The 21,999-nt window shown below is 42.2% G+C and overlaps 1 protein-coding gene across 2 annotated transcripts in view; it reads right to left on the reverse strand.

Moving 5' to 3' along the window:
* Positions 1-10,552: 10,552 nt before the first annotated feature.
* Positions 10,553-21,999, reverse strand: part of PTCHD4 (patched domain containing 4) — a gene marked incomplete at both ends in the record, with an annotated part of 78,113 nt that continues 66,666 nt past the window's right edge. For both annotated transcript variants that reach the window (XM_079550752.1, XM_079550751.1), the window contains one exon: positions 10,553-12,186. In XM_079550752.1, the coding sequence (XP_079406878.1) occupies positions 10,553-12,186 (1,634 nt within the window). The remainder of the gene's footprint in view (positions 12,187-21,999) is intronic.

A 21,999-nucleotide genomic window follows, 5' to 3' on the forward strand; every position in this document is an offset into this window, starting at 1 on the left:
TTCATGACTTCTTGCAATTCGTCTGAAGAACCTCAGTGTAGTATTTCTAGCATGCATTTCTTTCACTCAGTATTATCCAGGATTCTACAGCGTTTGATGACCTCAGGACCCAAAATTTAGCATTTCACCTCAGGAAATGAGAACTTCCTGCTTTTCTTTCAGCACGGTGAGTGACACCGCAGCAGCCAGCAGAGGTGGCTCTCCAGCAGTGTCACTCTTCAGTGCCTCCTGAGACCTCTGGGATGGAAGAGTTACTTGGGGAAACGGTGACTGAATGGGAAAGAAATGCCCATGGCAGGACAGGTGGAAGTAGATATCTTTAAGATTCCTTCCTACCCAAGCCATTCTAGCCATTCTGTGTACCTGCAGAAAGCAGCCTGACGAGGAGGGACAGGTCTGTGTGCTGGGTCACATGCCCTCTCCAAATATTATTATGCATTACTATCAAAACAACAGAAGTGATAGCACAGAGGCAGATGGACAGCATCGATCACCACAGGGTGAGGTTCCCTTGGCTTCCCAGGGCTGATCAGGGAAAGCTGATCAATGCTGCCTTTAATGTTAAAGAGGCTGAATATTACCAGAGTTGTGGAAGGGAGAAGCAAGGCTCAGAGAAAACTTGGTGAGAAAGGAGACGTTGGCATGAGCAGCGGGGAAGGGAGGAACCGGGTCATGTCCTGTGGAGGCAATTACCTACTCAGCTCTGGGAAATATCCAGCATGGCTTCAGGGCAGCTGTAAATAGATAATCTGCCACGGTGTGTGAGGGCCCATATGCCAGCTCAGGGCTGCCAATCCCATCACCCACACTTCCCAGTCTCTAAGATGCCCAGCGCTCCTTGTGAGGTTTCAGTTCCTGGTTCTGCCCACACTGTGTGTTTACTTTTAGACTAAATGTGAGGAAAGATGTTTCTTGACAAATTGGTCCTGTGATATGCATTAATACTGAATATCTTCCCATTAAAGAAAGGGAAAATTCCAATATTAAAGAGGAATATACTTTATTGAAGAATTCAGTCTTTCAAAGACGTAAGTATTTGGTATAGAGTATCAAGCTCAGTAAAAGTCTGTTATACAAATATGCTCATGATATAATCTTGAAAAATATTAACAGTTTCCAGCAACAAGGGAGCTTTATGAGGGAGGAAAAAACAATATTGACTCACGGTGTTTATTCGTAGCATAGTAAAGTTGCCCACACCTGAGAAATTTCAGTAATTAAACACCTAATGCCAAATTCATACAAGGAAAGGTTAAGCAAATTTCTACAACTTAAACGGGGATAGAAAAGCTGATCACCATGGGCTTAAAGAAAGAACAAACATGACATTTAATTAGAGTGTAAATGGACATAAATAACGTTTGGAAGAAATGCCCTTCATCTGCCCCTGCAGCTCTGGCCTAATCAGCCAGTTTGGCATCCCTCGCCCTGCGCTACACCTGGCTGCTCACAACCTCACTGACTTGCCATGTTCCGTCCATCCAGCTCCCATCCCAGAGCCCCCACCACCTGGTAAAGAAGCCCTCCCCCAGGCACAGCCAACACTTGAACTGATCGTTGCCCATCGTCTCGGAAGGTTTGTCACCATCTTCACTGCACTTTCTGTGAACGCAGGGATGAACCTGGCACCATAGCAGGTGTGTATCCACCACCCACCCTGGGCTGCTCACCAGGAGCTGCTGCTGGATGTCCACATGGCCTCCTGCTAAAGGAGCCATGCAGTGCTCACTTCTGGCCCTAACAACCAGGCTGTCTGCTCTGAGTGTGCCTGATCTAGGATGGATGCATTCCACTATTTCCCTTTGTTGTGGTTGGACCCTTCCCTAACAGGTTGGCTGCAGACATCTCAGGGAAAGACTCGTTTCCTGAAGAGATACCATTTGTCATTGGACTCTCATACGTTTATGGAGCCTATGTTGCTACTGAGCTTGATATTTTAGGGCACGGTTTTTGAAAGCTTTTTATTCGTTAAGAAACAGCATAGTTACACCGAACCGTTTGAGGTGGAAGAAATACCCTTTTAAGATGAGAATATCTGCTTATCTCTGTTATCAGCCCATAAAAGGCTTATATGAATATCTTCATAGATCCTGATGACTTTACTGAAGCCAGAGGGGTTATTCCCAGTGTTTGTGGCTTGGCTGTAGTATCTGCTTTTGCAGGAATGGGCACCTGGTCTCTCTTCCAGATGTACACAGGTGTTCCTTACCCTATGCAGCCCAAGGGTTTGTATGGTATTACTTTCCACTTCTGTTCCATTCATGTCACCATTCATTTAGTTGAATTAAAAAGCAACAGGTGATGCCATAACAAGTTTTACACTGGGCACAAAGCCAGTTTTTCTTTTTACTGGCAAAGCTGGCTTCAACTTCATCAAGCAATTCCTCTCTGATCTGTAATAGAGGCTCATCCGGCACTTCTCCAGAATGTCACTTGAAAGAAATAATGAATGACATTAAATGAAAGTTTCATTTTTTTTTGTTTTAAAAATGAGCTTTAACATCATAAAATACCGTATTCTCATTCCGAGTCAAATATCTTCTTGTTATTTTTCCAAGAAAAGTGCTCAGCAAGGCTTTGTTCTTGCCTGCCTTTTATGACTCTAACAAATCACTAAAATGTCCCTGAGATGTCTCACATCAGGGAAATTGGAACCCTGAAAAATATATGTTCTTGGCATAGTCTTCCTATATATTGTGAAACTGATACTGTAATTGTAGGATTTAGTATGTTATGGAAGAAAGGCCTTTTCTTTTAAGGCCTCTTTTTCTACTCAGCTCATATTTAAATGGAAGCAGAGATAAGAGCATCCTTATTTAGCTCGGTACTTAAACACATGCTTAACTCCAAAGATGACTCAGTCCACGAGACTTAAGAATTTGATTAAACGAAGCCATTTAGCTGAGTGCTATGCCAGATTAAGATCTTCACAAGTAAAACTCCAATACTGTATAGGCAGCATCCAGCTCTGAAGCTATAGCTTTGCTACTACACCAAGCATTGGCAGGGGGTGCTCTCAGACCCTGGTGGAGGCTGGCATGTCAGTGTGTGCCAGTGTCGATGCTGCTGGGCTGTTCTATGATCTGAAAAATAGGTAACTGCAAGCAGACAGTCTGGTGGGAGAGTGCTGTGGGACATGGCAGTGCCCAGAGCATCCCTGGAAACTGCCAGGGAAGAGTCAGCTTTCCAGGTCAGACTTCCCTGGAAATTGGATGGGCTTGAAGATGAATTCCTGTGTCATGCCATAGCCTGGAACCACCTCTCAAGGCAGTTCCCCCAGCTAAGGGACTGAGCCTTAACTTCTGGGATTCTGTTCCTCCCTCACACCCAGGACTCAGAGGGTGGTGAGGCAGTGGCACAGGTTGCCCAAGGAGGCTGTGGATGCCCCATCCCTGCAGGCATTCAAGGCCAGGCTGGATGTGGCTCTGGGCAGCCTGGGCTGCTGGTTGGCGACCTGCACACAGCAGGGGTTGGGACTGGAGGAGCGCTGTGGGCCTTTGCAACCCAGGCCATGCTGTGGTTCTATGATGATTCTATGATTCTATGACTGAGGTCAGCAGAGAATTGTTTTATACACGTGGCTTTCTGAGGAGTCAGAAGAAATCCAGCTCTCAGGCAGATCCAGATGCAGTCACTGCTGGGTCCTGCACAGCTGGACAATCCCTATCTGAAGCTATCCCAAAGGAGCAGGCACCTCTGCTTTTCTATCTCATGATGGAAAGATGTCTGGTTGCAGAATAGATCTTGAAACATCACTGTTATTCTCTATAGAGATAAAACAAAATCACACGTCCCACAAATCCCACAGGTTTGATATCTGTGATACACATCTCTGAATACGAATGTGCCAACCTCTCTGCTGCCAGAAGCAGCAGCTGCTGCAGCACGGAGCTGAAACCAGTGGGGCGTCCCCCAGAGAAAGGCTGCTTCTGGCTGGCAGGACCTGGTGTAGATGTGGGTTTGTCTTCTGTACAATAAGTGTGCAAAGTCTAGTCCTTTCTGATGGAACGAAATAAGATCAAAGATGCATCATGCCAGAACTGCAATAGAAACATATGAAAGTATTATATATTTGGACCAAGATTCCTCTACTCATGGAGACTCTTCATACGCTGACATTCCTGTTCAAACTGTCACATAAAGAAATTGCATCCATAACTGAATATAAATGATTCCATGATTTGTTCTCAAGTGGCTTATTGACACAGAAATGATGCTCTTGGTCCTTAGGAACCCAGTGCAAAATCCCACAGCGCCTGGGCTGGGAAGCAGGTCTGCAGCAAGGGGCTGCCACACTGCCTTCTCCTGGAATACATCCTTCTCCAGCAGAAGCTGTGCTAATGCCTTCAGGATTTTAGTACACAAATGGGGCGGAATCGGATGTGTGCCGAGGAGCACCGCGCCGCTGGCACAGCCAAGGTGCTGCTGCTGCAGGTCATGGTGACACCGTTATCAATCTGCGTTAGAAGCACTGCCTGCAGTACCCAGCAGGCTGATGCACTGAGGCTGAAGTTAAGCAGTATACTGTTGAAGTACCATTAATTTTTTCTAGTGTGGCTGTATCAGCATTTCCACTGGAAGGACTTGCTTCCAGAGCCTTGTATAATTCAGCCTGGAAAATGTGCTCTGAACAGAAACTTGGCACAAAATGCTCCCAGCAGGGAGAGTATTTTCTTTTTCAGGGCATGAACAAATATCCATTTAGCTCTGTTTCTGAGACAGAACCAAAGAAAAGCTAGGCCTTTTAAGATAAAGGAGCGCTGAAAACAAAATTCCTTCAGTGAAAAGAATACAAAGAGTAGAAGTTTATGAGATAAAAAGTACAGAAAAATGAAAAATTAATCCTAATTATTTTCTGAGCTTTCTCACAGACAATATTCTGTTTGAAGAATGTTTTGAGCTATTTGGGTACTGTTATTAATTAACTAGGTCTGTACCAGACCCAGTGCTTTGATGCATCCGAGCATCCTCCAGTTATTTCAACAGGGTTGCACATTCAGTTTTTTCAAGAAAAAATTAAAAAGAAAAATTTTGAAGAGGTTAAGAGTGTACATAGATGATTAAAGTACAGAATAAGTTGAGCTGCAAAGGGAAGATAGCCTGAGGGAGTGAGAAGGAGAAACTTTACTTTTTTTAATGAGGAAGCACGAAGAAAATGAGAATAGCGTGAACATGTTGGTATGGCTGATAGGAGACAGGGAAAGCAAGGAAAGATGGAGTTCAAAACTGCTTCACACTTCCTTGATTTCAGCAAGCTTTTGACTGCTGAAAGGAGATCAGATCCCTCTGTTTAGTCTGAAAACCCACAGCCCACATCAAGCCATGTTTAAGCAGCAACGTTACACACTGACACAGATGAGCATCCAAATTTCACAACAGATCATTTGTTTTTAAGCAGTGAAGGAGATAGAAAGAAGAAAGCCCTGTGGATTAAGAGGAAAATCTTACCAAGATCTTGCTTCTACCTGACTAATATGATCAGAAGTTGCATCTCTCCAGTGCCAGGCAGTTGGGATGATGTGTGGGGCTATGGCATGAGAAGTGGGGATCTCTCACAGAACGGCACCGAAGCTTTGAATTTCCTTCCCATAGGTGTGTGAAACCCAAGACGGGATTCCTTCCTTGCTCCAAGAAGAAAACAGGTTTTGGAGTGACTCATATTGAGGTGTGCTTGGTCTGTGGTGTTCTTTTATGCAAGTTTATGGTGCAATGAAGCATTCTGGTTGATGGATGAGCTGCTTTCCATATCCAGTTTCACTCCTGTTCAAATGCCTCCTTGCTTGGGTAAGATGTTGCAAACCATGAATCAAAATCCTGACTATTGCTTGATTACTTCATCCTCCACACCACTTGCTCCACTGAGTTTCCATTTCACTTTAATCTGGAACTTTCACTTTAATCTAGAACATTCTTTGAGACTGCCCTAACATCATTCTGTGTTTGGAGCCTTTGTGGAGGATACGCTGCCCCTTCATGAAGTATCCCTGCTCCCTAACACCAACACATCACTTGTTCCCTAATTGCTTAACTTTGCTTCCTCTTAGTGTTTCCCAGAACATCAAATGAGGGCTTGAAGTACTCAGAAACCTAGTGTTGCAATGAAAAAGAACTGATTAAAATTTATAATTACAATAAATAAATAAATAAATAAATAAAAACCAAGGAGACTTAGCATGGTGCTTCCATAAAGACAATAAGCCAAGCTCTTGTCATAGTGAAATGTGGAATAACTCTATTGAAATAAATCTTAATTAAGCTAGAGTCACTACTCAGTGTGACTTAATTAAGAGCAGAACAGTGAGATCCTTTGGGGAAAAACGGGAATACTGATTATACAATTATTTTACTTCATATTTCTTCTCCCCCCCCAGACTTTCCATCTTGCTGCAGAAAAATTCAAACCTAAAGTTGCTTAAGTTAGCTCAGCAAGATACTAGCATGGCAAGTTTCATCCATCCTGCTTAGGAATCTTCTGAAATAAAAAGCTGAGAATGACAGTTTAGAAGACAATCTCTTTAAATTATACATGCAAGGTGCCATGCATTTGTACCTATCCTGATCATAAAAATATGTCGCTCTGTTAGGCAATAAATTTATGAAACTTCAAGTACTGAACTACAGAGGTGAAGCCCTAATTCTTACAAAGAAGACAGAGGCGTAAATTAGTTACAGTTAGATCTACTTGCATGGAAAAGTGTAATGGAAAAAATTACACAGGACACCTCCACTTCAGCTTCCTGAACACAGCATGCAACAATGGCTGTATAGTATAGGCAGATATATTCAACAAGCATATCAACAATGAAGACGCCCATTTGTTGTGGTTTCATTTCTTACTGGCTAAAAAGCATGCAGAGCCAAATATATTGTGGCAATAAATCTGTTGACTTCAACAGATTGGGGGAATGAAATCAAACCCAGTAGGAAAATGCACGCAGGGTCCTTACCAGCTTATGTAGACTATGTCTAGAAACAGACATTAATGGAATATGTGCAATACCCCAGGGACCTACTGTAAATGGTAAGAAGGTTATAATGAAGATCCAATACCTAGCTTGGATCAGAGTGTCATCCTGCTTGGGTATGTGCACTACGTCCTGTCTTCACTGTTGCTTATGCAGCTCCAGTTCAGCTGAACAGGTGCTGTGTGGGTGCAGAAGAGGGTAGAAAATATTCAAAAGCATTGCAAGAAGAATAAAAAGAATGGGAAGACATTAATAAGTATGTTCTCTCCGCCCCAAAATTGTTCTCATATGACTGAATTAAAGAAGAAAATGATATCTTTTTTCGCTTGAGAAGTTTTTCTGAGTCCATGGAGAGTGATACATCTGCATAAGTAGCAGCGGCAATGTTCTTTCCTGCAAAAGGACTGATAGATAAAATAACAAAATGACATCAGTGAAGGGTCTGTTTGTTTTGTGCTCTACTCCTGCGTTACCTTCAAAATCAAAACCTCCTTTTTAAAGGGTGTAATCTGCATGTTTTGTGCCTGCTGTATACCGGTGCTGCTGCACACGCACGATATTGCGACCACCACGTGTGAGCACGTCCTCAGCACTGACATCTCGGCTCACCAATCTCTGCCAGGGGAATTCCAGCAGCAAATTTATAAGCTCTGTTCTGCATGAAGTCCTCATATCCAATCGCAGACTTTGAGCTGAGTTACACCAGGGAATTATCCCTAAAATAGATGCTTGGGAGACAAGACTCTAAGACCTTTTTCTGTTCTCTTTCACTTGGTATTTGAACACTTTAAGTGGGGTTAATCTCACCAAACTTGGATGAGCTGGCATTGCTGATGTGCTTGAAGTAAACACTCAGAGCTTCCTTTATCACCAGTGGGTAGAAACAGGCATTTTAGGTGTGTTTCATGCACAGCTGTAAAATGGGTCAGAGCTGCCTGTCTCTCTATTATGACCACAAAAGAAGCTCAGTTAATAATATCTTCAGCGTCAACATCCAACGTTAGATGAGATGAATCCCTGCTTTGATGGCTTTGGAAAATGTTACTTCCTTCAGTACAATACTCAGCAGAGATTCTCAGGATACATCTGTGTGGAACCAGAGAAGGCCATGTGATGCATGGGGCAGGTGAGAAAAAGGACATCTCCAGAAGCGATACCCAGGGCTCACAGTTGTGCTATAATAGTCAGATTTTGTATGGACAGTGGAGGAAACCTTAGAAGAGCCACGGAAAACTTGGCATTCAGAACCTAAAAAGGATGGATATTGCACAATGTCTTTGAGATGCAGATCAAAGTCAGTAAGCACTTCCCAACAAGGGACGCATATGAGCCATACCTCAACATTAAAACATCCCCCGCTCCTAAATCTTACTGAAATATCTAGATCTTAGTTTTGCAGCTGACTCTTTCAATATCTCGGGTCAAACCAATAACCTTGATCTAGATATACCTGAAGTTTAGATCTGGATTCAAACTTTGGAAGCTTTGCCTGTCTAGAAAATGTGTCTTTCCCTAAAACTTGTTGCACAAAAAAGGTCCCTCGAACAATCAAGAACTCTGACCACTCTTATAACACAGAGGTCATTTTTTTGGCAAATGGAAATGGCAAAATACAGAAAGGACAGAGAAGAGGAAAAACTGCATATCTTAAAAACACAAACAGCTGACGAGCATTAGATTTGCAATGGCTTTTTGTGCTGCAGGTGAATTTCCTCTGGCTCTCCCCAACAATGAAACAGTAGAAAGAGGTGGGAGATGTCACAGAACAAAGGATCAATTTGCAGAGAGCTTTTTAGAGAAATGCATGTACAAACCCTCATCAGCAAACTCTGCAGACTCAGTTGACCATCCACGAACAAACACGTATACACACTGCGGAAGGCAAATAGCTTCCAGACATCTTTAAATGTACCCACAAGTAATACAAAGCAGACATGAACACTCCATACAGTGATATCTTTACATAGTGTCCTCACGGATACTATATATTCAGGAAGACATTGCTCATGTAGGTGATGCTATACCATATTCCAGAGAGTAGAAAGCAAGCCCTTTTAAAGTACTGGAAGAGAAGATGGAGATGGCAAGCTCCAGTGGAGGACTGGGCCAAGAGCAAACTGAAATGGCTAGATTAGTTTTCATCCCTTCTCTTGGGTTACTAAACTGTATAGTTTACAAAGCAGAGACAGTCATTCACGGTTCTTTACAGTATAATTTCCATCATCTTGTAGTAACTGTGGATTTACCATATTCTTTTGTGAGATTTCAACTGCCAGAACAAAGCTTTGTATTGCAGATAATCAGCACTCAAATATTTAGGAATAATAACAAAGACATTCCTCCCTCCCCTCCCCTTCCCTTGGGGGACTGATCTGTCTTTTTACAACTGGGAGTTTCTTCAGTCCTATGAAAACCCCAAGGATTTTCATAATCGTTGTTATTTAATCTAAAGTAGCAAATGTTTGACTGATGTTCTGCTTAAAGAAGGGGAAAATCCCACTTCCTGCAGCATATTGCAGGGATCATCAAACATACCCCTTTGTCTGTTGGACCAAATACGTAATGATAGTACTGTGTGGGTGCTCCAGAGCTGACTCAGCTGTAACACAGTCACATTGTGTCTGCGATATGCAATCCATCATTACATTTAAAGCACCGACTTGATTAATATTCAGTATCTCATGTCAACACTGATAAATGAGGATTCAAAGTGTTACACGGCAGGAACTGCAAGCATTGCTGCAGTGGTAATGGCCTGGGTTGGTTTCGTGGCATCTGTTACTTCAAGGGGAATTTTGCAATTCAGAAATACCCAAGTGCAGGTTTGGAGGCAACTGCCAGTTGTGACCTCTTGGGATAAATGTCATCTGTCACTTTTAAAGAAACTAAACATTGCATTTCCAAATGACCTACTGCAATTTCTTCTCCTGTATGAACAGGATTTCTCTCCCTTGGCAGTTCAGCTTTGCCATTGAAATTCACATTAACTGTAACTGTGATGCTATAGATATACATGGTATACTGAAATTGGGAAGTACTTTGGCTTAGGCTGATTTAAACACCTACTTCCCAAGTGCATAGGTTTTATCTTTACTTGCTCAAGAAAAGGAAAAATACCATGACATTTTTAGGTTTTGTTCCCTTTTCTCGCTTGAAATGCTTTTTGTTTTTCTTTGTTTTGTTCTGTTTTGTTTTGCTCTGGGCAATTTTATCAAAGTATTCTCTTTTTCCCCTACTGTTTACTTAATGGTAACTTTTTTTTCCACCTTTGCTTCAGTCTTAAATATGACAGATCAAGTAATTCCCGTTAGAGCTACAGTTTGATACTCAGAAACATTTAATGGCCAATAAACTCTTCCCTGGTGGAGAATGAGAATTCAAAGGAAATATCTGTGGTTGTTTTCACTTTCATTATTTTTGTTAAAAAAAGTTTGCACCTTGATGTGTCATGAATACCCCTTCTTGATCTTCCTTTGCCTTGTCAGACCTGGCCAGCACAAGCAGCTGAGATCTTTGCTCTATTTTCCCTGCATCTCTGTGCAACACTTTTTTAAAAAGAGAAAATATTCTTATTTTTTCTGCGCCTTTCAGACCGCTGTCACGTGATCAGGATTCTCCTGAATCTCTATGCATTCGATCTCTTCTCGTTCCTTCCTTTTGGCTCGTTTCTTTTTTTTGTGGTGCTTTTTGGAAGGTGGGAAAAAGGTTAGAAAGACGGGCAAAATAACAAAACAGTGCAGAAGTGTGCAACTGCCGGCAAGCAGCAAGCATTTGAACAGTGTGAAGGTCAAGTTTGAAGGCACAAAGAGAAGGGGGACCAACCCAATAAGAAAAGAAGAAACGTTCTGCAAAATGGCTGTCCCATGCTCTTGGAGGGAGTTCTTTATACATTGAGTTCGGGTGTGCTCAGTAGCTAGTACAAATGTATAAAGCAGGGGTGCACAGTGATCTATGGCAAAATTCAAGGTGTAGATAAGGCACAGTATAGAAATGCAATCCATGTCTACATTCCATAAGGTCATCAAGCCAAGGACGCCCAGCTCTATTGAGGTGACGCTGAGAATTAACCAGAAATTTCCCAGAGGATGGATAACCAGGAAAAAGGTCAGTATTAACACCAGCAGGATGCCAAAACCAGAAATCAGGACAGGCATAGTTACTGATAAACCATAGTGGTCCATGAAAACAAAGGTAGGGTTGAACACTATGAACTTGATGCTCTGTATAAGAGAGAGTGGTCTCAGTTTCTCCAGTAATTCCACTGCCTCCCTCTGTGTGTTTTCACTAGTCCTGGCCACCAGGTACAGACGAGAAGCTATTATGTTATTCTCATCTCCAGCTTTAGAGAATATGATGTCATTTTTGAAGTGCTGGAATTCTGGCTTTTTTAAAAAGGAGCTCTGGAGGATACTGATGAAGTCACTTTTGTTAGTTGCACTGATGTTGCCCACTCGAAGAAACTGGTAATACTGCTCGATCCAGGACACTGTGTTGAACCCTTGGCTCAGTGTTTTTAGGTCTTCTTGCACAGTGCCATTCCAGTACTCCAGAGGTTCGTAAATATAGAATCCTATCACCGGGCTGTAGTTGCTGAAGTACTTTTGCTGAATGAGGGCATAGGAGACGCTTGGAGACTCACTGGCAAGAAGGTTAATAATGTTGGCTCCATCATTGATCTGTAAGCACCCCATAAAGGAGAAAGAGGCATAGATGAGATACAGTATCACCACAAAAGGCTTGACGTAGATGTTGGTAATCCACTCATTGTAATGCTCTCGGAGGAAATGCTGGATAAAGTGATGCTGGTATGGGTTGGTCTCATGATGAGAAGAATGTTGATGACCATCATTCATCATGGTCTGGAACCACACAGGCTTTCGGTCCAGGTATTCTGCTGAAGGGATTTTACAGCAGAAGATACTGTGATAACGGTTCTGCTCCAACTGGCCAGCAAAGACCAGGCAGGAGCCAAAGAATGAGAAGATATAGAAGTAGTTCAACAGGATGGAGACACACATGTTCTGGCAGAAGACTTTTACAGCTTCAATGTTAGTGAAAGGGCTTGCGCCCATGCCAAAGGCTATGAAATACAAGGAGCTTGTCATTGTATAGGACACCATGACATCTGAGTAGGCATCTGCTACTCTGTCCTTGAATGGAAGATTCTCTCTTGTTCGACGCCATCCTGAAAGAAGTTCAAATACTCCTTTGGTTCCATGACCTGAAATGAGAAAACAAAGCATATACGTGTGCATAGATAAAAGAGGACCCACATTTTCATCCTCCAGAAGTAAAAAAATGTTGTCAGCTAAGTTATAGTCATAAGTTTAGTTATGATTTTATCACCTGTTATACAAATTAGAAATTGTGATGTGTCTTTGTAAGGCTGGATACCAGAAATCATATGCAGATACTCAAACAAAGGCCCCATGCTTATCATCCCTGCAGTGAAATTATGAAATATAATTTGAAAGACACTCACTGATCTTCACGAACAGTTCTGAAATGAATAACCTGTATAGGATGAAGGTAAACATTACGTTCAGAATCAGAATGGCTTGGGTGGGAAGGGACTGCAAGTATCTTCAGATTCCAGCCCCCCGCTGCAGGCAGGGTTGCCAAATTCTAGATCAAGCACCAGATCAGGTTTCCCAGGTCCCCATTCATCCTGGCCATGAACGCCTCCAGGGATGGAGCATCCACAGTCCCTCTGGGCAACCGGTTCCAGCACATCACCACCCTCTCAGTAGAAAATTTCCCTCAGACATTTAATCTCGATCTTCCTTCCTTCAGTTTAAAACCTTTTTTTCCTCTTGTCCTATCACTATCTGTGTAAAAAGTTGTTTAAGTTGTTTCTCTTGTTTCCTCTTGTTTTTAGGCTCTTTTAATATTGGAAGGCTACAATGAGGTCTTACTAGAGCCTACTCAACTCCAGACTGAACAAGCCCACCTCCCTCAGCCTGTCTTCATAGAGGAGGTGCTCCAGCCCACTGAGCATCTTTGTGGCCCTCATCCGGATGCTCTCCAAAAGCCCCACATCTTTCCTGTGTTTGGGGCTCCAGACCTGGACACAGTGCTGCAGATGGGGCCTCACGAGGGCAGAGCAGAGAGGGATGATCACCTCCCTGCCCCTGCTGACCAGCCCTCTGCTGATGGAGCCCAGTATACCGTTGGTTTTCCAGGCTGCAAACACACACTGCTGGCCCATGTTAGGTTCTTCATCTACCATGACCCCTAAATCCTTCTCAGCAGGGCTGCCCTCAAGCAGCTCTTTTCCCAGTCTGTATATATTCTTGGAATTACCCCTATCCAAGTGCAAAACCTTGCTTTGTTGAACCTCATGATATTCACAAGAGCCCACCTTTTGAATTTATCAAGATGAACCCCTGGGGGTCACCACTCATGACTGACCACCACCTGGACATAGAGCCATTGACCACAACCTTATGGCTGCAACTTTCCAACCAGTTCCTTATCCATTGATTAGTCCATCCCTCAAATCCGTATCTCTCCAATTTAGAGATAAGGATGTGGGGGACCGTGTCAAAGGCCTTGCAGAAATCTGAGGAGATGACATCAGGTGCCTTCCCTCTGTCCATCAATGTCATCACTTCATCACAGAAGGCCACCAGTTTGGTCAGACACGACCTATCCTTGGTGAGGCAGTGCTGGCTGCCTGTGATCACCCGCTCGTCCCTCATGTGCCTTAACATGTCTTTCAGGAGATCTGTTCCACGATCTTCCCAGGCACAGAGATGAGGCTCACAAGCCTGTGGTTTCCTGGATCCTCCTTCCTCTCTTTCTTATGAATGGATTCTTCCTCAAAATTCTTTGAGACATTCTACTATATTTTTCAGTGTTTAAGAAATTCATTTTGAAACACTTACTAATGCAAATATCAACATTTAATTCTAGAAATGCTGTAACTTGTGAAAGCAATTGTGAAAAAAAATAGGTGTGACCAAGAAAGAGACACATTGATTACTAATGCTCAACAAGAGAAAATGTATTCTGCCATTAAGTACAAATAACCAGGATGATTTGTAGGATGGTTCTCTTCCTGCCTGAAATTCTCATGCAAGCAACCATGCTGTAGAAAAGTTGACATGTTGGTAATGATATTGAGTAGAGGATTTACCAGATCCTTGGTTCACATTAATGGTCTGGAATTTGATCTGTAGAACTAAAGTTTGGGGTTTTCTTTTGACGATTATGTCTCCCCTTCTGTCCCTTCTCCTCTCTCATCAGCTCCTGGTAAGAAGGAATTCTCTTAGCTCACTTGAGTGGGCATTCAAGAAACAGCCTGAGCCAAACAGTGCTCCAAAGGTTCTTATTTTGTGTTGAGTTCTGAGAACTATTTTTAGAAGTACAGCTTTTTACTAGAAATGGAGGCTAAATATGCACTTACTGTCATCTGACTCATAGCCACAGTCCAGGAATTCTACAGCAATTAAATTTAAGGGCAGAATGGTAAATTTGAAAGTAAGCTTACAGGAAAATGTTTAACTTCTTAAAAAAGTTCATTATGTACATATACAAATTCATATATGGCATATGTGGATACATACAGATTATAAAATACACACACTATATACATATTCCTCTGTTACATGTGTGTATAAAGCATATTATGCTTACATATAGTATACATATATTATATCTATACTAAGCACAGTAAAACAAGAGGGAAAAAAATAACATCTGCAGCTAAAAGGGTTTGGCTTTCAAACAATTATTTTGTTCCAAAATTTAAAACAAGTATTTAAATTTGAGGTTCTCTGTGCTCTGGATCAAGCCCTGACAAAATTCTGGACTACATAAGGAAACACATTATTGAGTAGAGAAAGAAGTAGAAGACCACAAGTGTTTCTGTCCCTGTTTTTGTCTCTCCACTCTCTGAGGTAGCACTGCATGCAACAAAGCAGGAGGTAATTTGCTTGTAATAAACCAGAAATTATGACAAGGATATTTGTAAATAATGAAGTGCATAATAGTGAACAAAAAGTCTGTTGAGTTTGTCTTCTGATTTAAATGGTCTGGATTCATGCAGCTGCCCAAAACAGACTCCTCACTGCCATTCTAGACAAGGGAAATTACAGCATAAACTGTCAAGTTCTGAGAAAGTTACCCGTTTTACTGCAGATCAGTGTCCCCAGTGAAAGATAAACATACAGCAGTACAGAAATGTTGCAGTTAGCAAAATGCCTATGCAGAAATACTGCTCTCTTGTGAACTGGCATCTTGGTTCAGGAGGGATTTTGGATTCCCTGGTGAGTTAGGCATGAGTCAGTTCAGAGTCTCAAAGCACAGCTGCCTTGCACACTGTCACATTTGGACTGTCAAGCAGAAAGAACGGCCTCCTTGGGCTGAGCGGAGCTGCAGAATTCAACAGCTCAGCTGTGATTTTATATTATGCTTAAAGCAAGAGTGGATATGCTGTGGGATGTGGACCAGGCTGACTGGGCACCATGACCAGTGCCCACACCCTGACACAGATTAACTGAATGGTGTATTCTGTTTTGGGTACAGCAGAGCACAAAAGTCTTCCTCAGGTGTCCGCGTTCACCCCATCTCTATCTCATGATCAGTTTTGAATGGTCCTTTTTCAAACATTTCTGATTAAAAGCCCTGAAATGTATGACGTGATGATCAGATCCCAAGTGGCCATAACCAGGTTCTTGTCTCTTCTCTTCCAGTTTTAGGGACCACACTTTTCTCTCTCTCTCTCTTTTCCTTCTCTCATGAGGGAAGCTGAGCACTAGATTTCTGCTTCTGCTGCTGCTATCATTCCTCCCACCTTCCTGTCTCACCCACTGGGGCAGAAGAATCACATTCAGTAGTGAAGTTTTTTTCTACCTCGGTTCCCCTTCCTGTCCTTACTCTTCCAGGCAGCCGGCTGGGATCTCAGACAAAGGGAAATCATGAAACTACAGAGCTCACACTGGGAACCCTCATGGAGTGTCTAAATTAGATATCGACAATGTCTTTCCTCTCTAAATTCTCTCTTCTTTCTTTAAAATGACAATAGCCACTCTGTGTCAAGCCGAGCATTGTTCTACCTCTGGATCTGACAAAAGGGACAGATATTTAAAGAAAAAGATGATGGAATAGGGAATGTGTAGAATAATCATTTCCCAATTCAGAGTCCTAAACATTGGTGTTCAGCCAAGAGGCCTGCCAAAACCACAGGCTGTATTTGCAACGTCATGTTTGGAGGCTCTGAAGGACTTTTATCCATTTTTCAAATCCAGTTTTAAATTCCATCATACTTCTGACCGCCAAAATCTCCTGCTACGAGAAGCTTCATAACTTCATTACTTGCAGAATAAAAGATAGACTTGCTTTTCTTCGGTTCCAACACTCAGCCAGTAAAATTTCATGGCTGAAGTCAGCAAAATGTAAGCCTGTTGTTTCCTGAGCAATGACTCATGACTGGCCATCTGATGCATGCGCCCTCTGTTCCTGCTCATACGTGGATGTTCCCTGCATCCATCCCACTTCTAACATCTCTCTTTGACCACATGTACACAGATACCTTTGTGCTCGCTGGCTGGCTGTCCAAGATGCACGTGCTAATTTGCCAGCACAGTACCAAATAGTTGAGTCTTATCGTCCACTCTGTGAGAGGAGAAACTGGGATTTTTTCTTCCTTCTAGAAATCAATTTGCTCAAACCTTCTAGGAGCACAATGGTCTGTGAGATTTTCGTCCTTCTACCACAGGCCTCTCCGTGGGCCTGCTGCTTGAGGGTACTCAGAGATAATAACTGCAGGAGCCTTCTGCTGCCCATCAGAGCTAAAAGTGATTGGTGAAGTCAAAGAAAGAAAAAGACCCGAACCGTTAGCAATGCTAAAATGGATGTTGCAGATCATTCTGGAACCTTTAACTGGAAATTTATCAGAAGCCCTTTCGCAGAAATAGTTGAAGTTATGGTGAACTGGCATTTTTCAGTGAAGCTGTAGATGAAGGAATGTTCCAACACCTCTTTCAAAAATTTGTGATAAACTTTTCTTCCCGTCTACAAGATTATGTCCACAGTTGCACCTTTGCCATATTTTTGTAGTGATTAACTTCTAAATATCAGTGTATCAGGTTAGGATATCCTATTTGCCTTCTTGGCCACAGGGGCACATTGCTGGCTGATAAAAAGGTATGTGAAAAGCGGAAGAGAGTTATACACCAGTGCATAAGTCATATTACACTTAACATTTAGATATTCTAATTAAACTCCAGATATGTTTTTCCTAATAAAGCAAGTAGTATCGTAAGGGAATAAAGCACTGATATTTGTGACATCTTTGAGGGTGAAAGCTGGCACTAATTCTCTTATGATTATTATTACAGAAATCTAAAATTTACTGAAAACTTCAACTTCAGCTGTCTCCTACAAACACAGGGCTGGAGAACTCAGTGCAGTAACTCCCCTCCCACCAGTACAAGAAATCTTTTCTGACTGGTTTTCCCGCATCACTACTCTGACACCACACTTTACAAATAGTCTCTGCTCATCTTCCCAGATAAACATCTTCTACTTCCAATATTTTCCTGACATTTCTGATGTTTTGGACACCACAGTCACTCTGTGAAATTGCATTCAGTTCCATCACTGATGTCACTCACAAAACTGACAGTGGAGTTACATTCAGTGCCTGGTTCTAGGAAAGTTTAAAGGTCTTTGGCTTTGGGTCAAAACTGTCAAGTTCCTCTAGCACTAAGATGGCATGAATTGAATACAGCAATACTTTATTTGACAGAAGAGCATCAGCCTATCACTACCTAAGATGAGAGAAGACAAATGACAGTATAAGCCTATCGTTTGTGGAGTTAAGAGGGCAGGTAAGGGAATCTACAGCGAAGGTAGAACTACAGAAGGCTTTTGCTGTCTCAATTTTGAAAACAAAATTACGACATGATATATTAAATAAGTTTGAAGGGATAAAATTCACAAAAGAGAAATAACATATTAATAATCATCGATTGCCAAGGTGATCATAGAATCCCAGCATGGCCTGGGTTCAAAGGCCCACAGTGCTCCTCCAGTCCCAACCCCTGCTGTGTGCAGGTCGCCAACCAGCAGCCCAGGCTGCCCAGAGCCACATCCAGCCTGGCCTTGAATGCCTGCAGGGATGGGGCATCCACAGCCTCCTTGGGCAACCTGTGCCACTGCCTCACCACCCTCGGGGGGAAAAACTTCCTCCTCAGATCCAACCCAAACCTCCCCTGTCTCACTTTAAAACCATTCCCCTTGTCCCATCACCACCCACCCTCACAAACAGCCCTTCCCCTCCTGTTTATATGCCCCAGCAGGAGGGGGAACGGCTGTTATTAAAGATCATTTTAAAGAATTAAATTTATTTAAGTTGGAGAAACATGGAGAAATCAATCATTTTCAAGCCAAGTCAAGGCAATCTGTGACCTATTAGCAGTCACCTTAAAGAATAAATTTAGATGAGATGGTCCAAGAATAACAGACAGGGCATATATAGCAACCGTTTCTTCAAAAAGGAGAAAGAAAAAGATCTGCAGAACTTAATGTCCATCAGATGAATTACTATCTCAAATGATAAATTAATGAACAATTATTAGTACTGATACAGATTTATCAAAACCAAGTAAGTTCAAGTCAACAATTTCTTACTTTGAAAAGAAACTGGCCACATGAGAAGGAGACCTGATATCTATCTTTGTAAGTCTTTCAGTATCTTCCTCCTGGATTTAGTAAGTTTTTAATACTATTGCACTAAGTACTCTGACAGGAAAATGAAGAAAATATTGCCTAAAGGAAGATAATGGAAAATATCTTCAAATGGTTGAAACCGTATGCATAGAGAGTTGTCTCCAATGATCAGTTCTCAGGAGGATGTTTGAAGTGCGACCACGTCAAAGATTCACCTTGGGGCCATTTCCTTTTGATGTGAACATCTTGCAGAATTTGCACGTGAGTCTGAATGGAGGAGGATTTCAAATCCTCTGCAGAGCAAGATTAGAATTTAAACTTGGAGAAGCGGCCAGAAGTTTCAGGATGTCAGTGTACAAAATGTAATGTAGACAAATGAAGTCATGAACTTTGTTAGGAAATCAAATGAAAGAAATTCATACCAAGGAATAAGATTGTTTAGTGGCCAGGGGGATCTTCAAGGTGGATAGAGAACAAGTTAATAATATTTTTTACATGTAAAAAAATTATTTTTTACTTTATTTAAAGAAATACCAAATAAGATTCATGAGATAATAATTTTGTTTAATGTGATGGAAGTTTTACTGATATGGGGCATGACGTTTAAAAAAATAACTTTGATAATGTGGGGTGAACACCTTGGCAATAAAATAAAATAAACTGAAAAGAAACATGTTTGTAAAACACAGATTGCACGAACAAAAGCTGAATAAATTGTCTTTTTTATTATTATTATTGTTATTTTTCTTTTTCTCCCTGTTGAGTAAAAAGTGGATGGGGACTCAATACCACTTAGTGTGAAAAAATTATTAGGAAGAGAACAGAAATTAGTTATTTGTAATTTCCACTGGGATGAGAACAAGGAATCATTGGCTTCATTTGCAGAAAAAGAACATTAGAAAAACAAATCTTTCCTCCTTCAAGGTTCATTAAACACAAGAGCACACCGTCTAAGAAGGTCGTAAAGTCTTCACTGCAAGGCTGAAAAAAAGGTGGGATTAAGAAATGTCAGAGCAGGTGTTATGTGTGTCCTGTCTAAGTGCTGCAAGGTTGTTCCTGAGGTCTCTTACATCCCTGTTTTGACTCAAGATACCAAAATGCTTTGACTTAAGATACTTCAGAGCACATTACTGTGAAGACGAGCCTAACTTCAGTGTTGTCTTCACCAAAGTATGCCTTTTCACTTTTGATTCTGCTAATGCCTTGGTTTAGGAATCTAATTCAGCATAAATTCACCAGGACCTCAGAATGAAACCACCAGGCACTGCTGGAAGAAAGGGCTGGGAACCTCCAGTCTTTGTAAGCCTTCTTGGAAGTGGGTCAGCATGACTGCATCTACTCTTTTGTGTTGAGTCATCAGGAAGAGAATTTACATTTCTCAGTGATATCCAATATTGCAGAGAAACCCTGCAATGAGTGCTGTGATGGGGCTATTAATTGGTCATTGTTATTTGCAGAGTCCCATATGACGCCGTGTTTTGGCGTCTGATGGACACGGTGGTGATAACACACCGATGTTGTTGCAGAGCAGAGTGCACTGAGCCAAGGAGGACTCAGGTCCTCATGCTGCGCTGCCCGCCAGGGGCTGGAGGTGCGCAGGAGCTGGGAGGGGCAAGGAGTCAGCACAGAGATATCCCAACCCATGTGGTGGTGTGCTCAGCAGTAAGAGATGGGGGGAAGGAGGAAGGGGAGGATGCTCACATGACAGCATTTGTCTTCCCAAGAGGTTGTTACGCATGATAAGCCCTGCTTTCCTGGGAGTGGCTGAGCAGCTGCCTGCCAACAGGAAGCAGTGAATGAATTCCTGGCTCTGCTTTGGTTGAGTAAGAAGATTTTGCTGCCTAATAAATTCTCTTATCTCAGCCTCCGAGTTGTCCCGCATTTACCTTTCTGGTTCTCTCCCCCATCCCACCTGGGGAGGTGAGCAAGCAGCTGCAGGGTGCTGGTTTACCTGTGGGGTTAAACCACCACATCATCACAGGAAAAATATCACTGGGTTCTTAATCATAGGAAAAGAACTTCAAGAGGAAAATGCCATAGCACAGCTTTGCTCAATGCTACTGCCTCTAAGGAGCTCAAGCATTATCTCCAATTGTTGAGAGCAGGCACACTGTAATCTTCTCATGTATATACAGGAGGCAAGGACTGGTTTCTCTGAAAACATAGATGTAAATAGTAACTTGGGTAACTAAGAGGGTCTGATCTGTCAGGTGAGATTCTCAGCCACTCTCAGTGGTGAGGGGTTTCCTTCAGACCAGTACATCAATGCAAAAGGTGAAGCAGGATCTCATCCTACCTTCAAGATGCCTGAATGATTTTGGTTTTGGAAATAGAGGATGTCACTGTGGTAGCAATATCCAGCACTCACTGGGATTTTCCAAGGCAAGGAGATACCTTGAGCCATAAGGATTGTCAGTGCTACCATCAAATCAGTACCTTCTGAATGTACTGAGCTAAAAGCCACGAATACAAAGTCAAGAGCCACTGATGAGTGTCCTGTAGAAATTTCGTTTTATCTAATCATACGATTATCTCATCTGGGACGTGGTCCTTTCTGACATATCAAAAAGCATTTAACAGAGAAATTAAATCGTTTCTAGGTACATTCTCCTTGCGATGAAATGGCACACACATTTTTTCTCCTATTTGAGTTAACCAAATTTATGCAGACATGCTGACAGAGGAGTTTACACCCCGCTGTGCCTTTTCATCTTGAAAACCATGAAGGGTAGAATTGTTCTTTTAAGTGACAGATTCCTACCAAAATAAACTGACTAATTTACAGAGTTGGGCTCTATATCAGGATTGTTGAACCAAGTACGATGAAACCTTACCAAGGTCTTCCGTGCATCCTCAGTAACAAGGGCCTCAGGGAAATCTGCAGTGCCTACAAGGCTGTTGCTGTTGCTCAATCTTAACACTTTCAACAGACCCAGCAAATGCACTTTGAAGCTATCAGTAATATCATAAGTGAAGACAGTTATGCCCATGACAGTACTTCTCCCAGTGAATGGCACACACACAGTAGTGGCTCCCAGTTCCTACCTGGTGATGGATCCCTATCGTAGTGTGAAACCCATTAAAAATACAGTTGCGATACCGTGATGCACCTTGGGACATTTCTATTAAACGCAGGGACGATGGCTGATGCCTTGATGTGTGCTCCATGTGTCTACACCGCTTTCTTTTCACAGAAGCACTTCTAAAAGCCTTTGAAAAATTCTAGGAATTGCTGATGAGACCAAAACATAAAAGAGTCTGTGTCCCCATGGGTACTGCAGCAGAGTCTGACAGTTATCAACCATGTGAGTGTCTGAAAGTAAAAGGCAACGAGGAAAGAGGAAACACTTGGTTCTGG

Source organism: Tetrao urogallus (genome assembly GCF_951394365.1).
Source record: "Tetrao urogallus genome assembly, chromosome: 2".
Lineage (NCBI taxonomy): Eukaryota > Metazoa > Chordata > Aves > Galliformes > Phasianidae > Tetrao > Tetrao urogallus.